Source organism: Rhagoletis pomonella, unplaced genomic scaffold (assembly GCF_013731165.1).
Source record: "Rhagoletis pomonella isolate Grant_MI unplaced genomic scaffold, Rhpom_1.0 Rhpom_scaffold_00007, whole genome shotgun sequence".
Taxonomy (NCBI): Eukaryota; Metazoa; Arthropoda; class Insecta; order Diptera; family Tephritidae; genus Rhagoletis; species Rhagoletis pomonella.
In genome coordinates, this window is record NW_023458561.1 from 71,117,592 (window position 1) to 71,121,137 (window position 3,546).

A 3,546-nucleotide genomic window follows, 5' to 3' on the forward strand; every position below is an offset into this window, starting at 1 on the left:
AAGAGACTAGAGCTGCAAAACTATCGATAGTGCCGCCATTCGATAGTTTGAAAAATACTATCGATATTTTCGATAGTATCGTATACAATCGTGTTGTATATGTAGGAAAACTTGAACTCCGAACAAAATGTGTGTAATATATAGATATGTATATATGTAAATATAAATATTGCGCATAGGTAAGTACAAATATTACATCTTAAGCATGAAATTCGAAATATTTTTCTTAGTTCAATTTATACCATCACTTATTTAAGTAAAAATCACAAAATTCAATGCACCGGCAGTGTCGAAACTATCGACTATCGCCCAAAGACAATCGATGATAGTACAATCGATAGTTTTGCAGCTCTAGAAGAGACGTCCAGTGAAAAATTTGTGCTTGATTTATTATTGCCTAACTGCAAAATTTGTGAAAAATACTGCAAAATCTCTAAAGTTTTACCGGTTTATTCGGAAAATGCCACGAAGACCCGTGTGGCAGACGTTTATTGACGCTCCTTTTGGACTTTTGCTTGAGGCGTAGAATCATCAGCTGTGCCACCACATCATCACTAGAAGTCGCTATAGAGCCAACTGTGTTTCCTGGACACAACGAAAATAAATATTGGAAGAAGCTTTGAGTTTTACCAGGCAAAGATAGTTTTTATGTAGCTGAGGGAAGCGGTTAACTATTTGTGGTCTCCATACCCGCCGAATCAACAGAAGGAGACAGTGTATCGAAAGGAATTGGTTTGCGGTTTATACCATGGCAGACAATAGCCATAATGGAGGCGAAACCCCAGACCAAGCGCCATCGCCGCCCCAACAACAGCAGGCAGGCGTAAATAATCCTCCCACAGCAAATGTGAACGTCCCGAATATTGCGAATGTTTGGAATGTCGATTTAACTGCAAATCCATTTAACTTTAACAATAATCGTAATCGTGGTGGGCAAGTGAGTAAAACCTAAATTTTCGAAATCTTATGGCGTTTTCTTTTCTACAAAAAATGTCGCCTTCTCATTGCCCTCTTGGTATTTGTGCGTAGAAGGCAAAGAGAAGGTAACATTTTTCGGTAGAAACGAAAACGCCATTAATTCATGACTGCCTACCTTGTTTAAAATATGTATATTTGCTAGTATGTAATATGAAAATTTATAACTACATATTTGTAAAATTTATTAAATGATGGTGAAGCAAGGATGAATATGGAGCGATGTGTACAGCATATGAAACATCTAGGTATCCAGAAATTACAATACACATCTTCTGTCTGCACTTTTTACAAAAATAGCCTAGCTGAGCTGTATTAAATTTGACAATTTTATATTGAAGATGACTTTAAAAGACTGTCACATCTCAAAAAAGATAATTTTTCAGGAAGCGTTTAAAGTTTCCTATTTAATCATAAAAAGCAGAAAACATGTACACATTAAGACTGCCCCAAAAACCCAAAGTTGTTTTTTCACCGCATACCCCCACATTTTATTGGTTTCGTATTAAAAACTATATCGGAATCAAACTTTATGCAATTCGGACCACGGCAACCCGTGCCGACTTGCAGTTAAAGTTATCAGAATAGGCTTTCTGCAGTTCGCGTGTTTTGTTAATTTACCCGTTTTACTTCTTTATAAAATGGCATTACTAATTAGAGCATAATATTTAGTAAATCTGCAATTTTGTTTTTTTACTAGGTAGTCAGGATTTTTTCCAAAGGATCTTAAATTATAATATATTTTAAAAAGCTTGCACAAACTATGCATATATGGGTATCAATTGAAAGAAAAATTCGAAACAAAATTAATTATAGCTTTTGGTTTGCGGTTTATGCCATGGCTTTTTATAGCTCTTGTTTTCAATTATCCTTTTGAAATATGTAAAAAATCTCCTTTGAAAAAATTATCCTTCAAGATTTATAATTTTGAATGCATTTTGAAGAATCTTAATTTAATTTAAATAATACGAATTTATATAAGGATATTAAATGATAAAAATTTCAAAGGATACATATCGCTCATTTGCTGAGAGAGTGTAATAATCAAAAAATAGAAATAAACTTAATTTAAGTATGCAGAAACGACTGAAACCACCTGTTCTATGCGGTGTGAAAATTTCATAGCTGTAAAAATAAAATATGTAGTATTATTTATTTGTCTTATTTAATTTTTATTACACATTTAATTACAGAACAACCTGATGAACGTACGTGATCGACTCTTTCATGCAATTTTCTTTAAGGTTGCCCTTATGTATGCACAAATATTTCCAAAGTAAGTTAAAACATCTTCATTTGAGCCATTTTCGATTTACAAGCACATAAATACATAAGTAAGAGCATTTTTTACTTTATTTTCGAGGCCTCTTCAGCGCGCCTTAGAGTACTTCATTTTACTTAAAGCACTTTTATTCTTCTTCGCTTTGGTTTATATTCACCTGGCGTTCATTAAAAACCCGGCAACCTGTCTGCAAAACGTAAAAGATTGGCCTCGAGATGGAGTTTTAAGGTGAATATTAAAATTTAATATCAGGATACAAGTAATATTTCCTTTTGAATTCTTCTTAGAGTTGAAGTAATTCCAAATCTAGAGAAACATCGTGATTTAATGTCTAAAACCAAAGCCAACGAACAGTTAGTTCGTTACCTTCAAAATTACTAGTAAGACTAGCTATACAATTCTTTACCATGATACTAAGGCTAACTAAATTTGGTGTTTTTCTTCTAATATTAGTCATTATGGTATTGGGCCTCAGACTAAAGTAAACCATTATCGCTTAAAGGAATATGAACGCAAACTAACTCGAGCTGGTTATCAATTGCGACCTACATTTACTTACGCAAATGAGACATTAATTTACTACTTTAAAACAGAGGCGATATCTGAAAAAGCTGGGGCGTCAAACGATATCGAAGAGAAAGTGGATAAGCAGGAAACCGACGACGGTAAATGATTTAACTCTTGATTTCCGCAAAATATAAAATGAATAACTTTTTAGATGAGCAGTATATTGTGGAGTATTCATTAGAATATGGGCACTTGCGTTTATCATCATCAACGCGTAAGCGTTTGAAAATACCCGTACGCGTAGTACAATTGGATCCAATGACTGATAAATGTTTTGGCGATAAATTTAGCAAATTTTTACTTAAACAGCTTTTGGGGTAAGAAAAGTTCTGAATACATATATATAATAATAATTTACTGGCGCCTACATAATATGTTAGTTTTTGGCCTAGTTTCTCCTCCCATTGGTGGCGTGCGCATTGATGTTGTCACAGAAATGTATATCTGTCGAATTTTTGTCCTAAACAATGCTATATTTTTACAGATATGATGACCTGCTAATGGCATCAGTGCGAGTAATAGCCGAAAAAGAGGATAATAAAGGGTATTTGCGAAATGTCATAACCGGCGAACATTATCGCTTTGTCTCAATGTGGTGGGCTGCGTGGAGTTCATACCTAACCGCATTTTTTGTAATGGTGCTTTTTGTAAGTATTTTCTGCACCTTTAATTTGAGTAAATTCTCATAAATGATAGTCTATATATTTAAGAAATTTTAATCC

General features: G+C 33.8%; 1 protein-coding gene across 1 annotated transcript; it reads left to right on the forward strand.

The window, feature by feature from the left end:
- Positions 1–319: 319 nt before the first annotated feature.
- On the forward strand, positions 320–3,519 carry LOC118743511 (membralin). The gene is made up of 7 exons (XM_036476242.1): positions 320–937; positions 2,169–2,251; positions 2,339–2,485; positions 2,545–2,637; positions 2,711–2,922; positions 2,976–3,141; positions 3,309–3,519. The coding sequence occupies exons 1-7, from the start codon at positions 749–751 to the stop codon at positions 3,511–3,513; spliced, it is 1,095 nt and encodes a 364-aa protein (XP_036332135.1). The 5' UTR covers positions 320–748; the 3' UTR covers positions 3,514–3,519.
- The last annotated feature ends 27 nt before the right edge of the window (positions 3,520–3,546 follow it).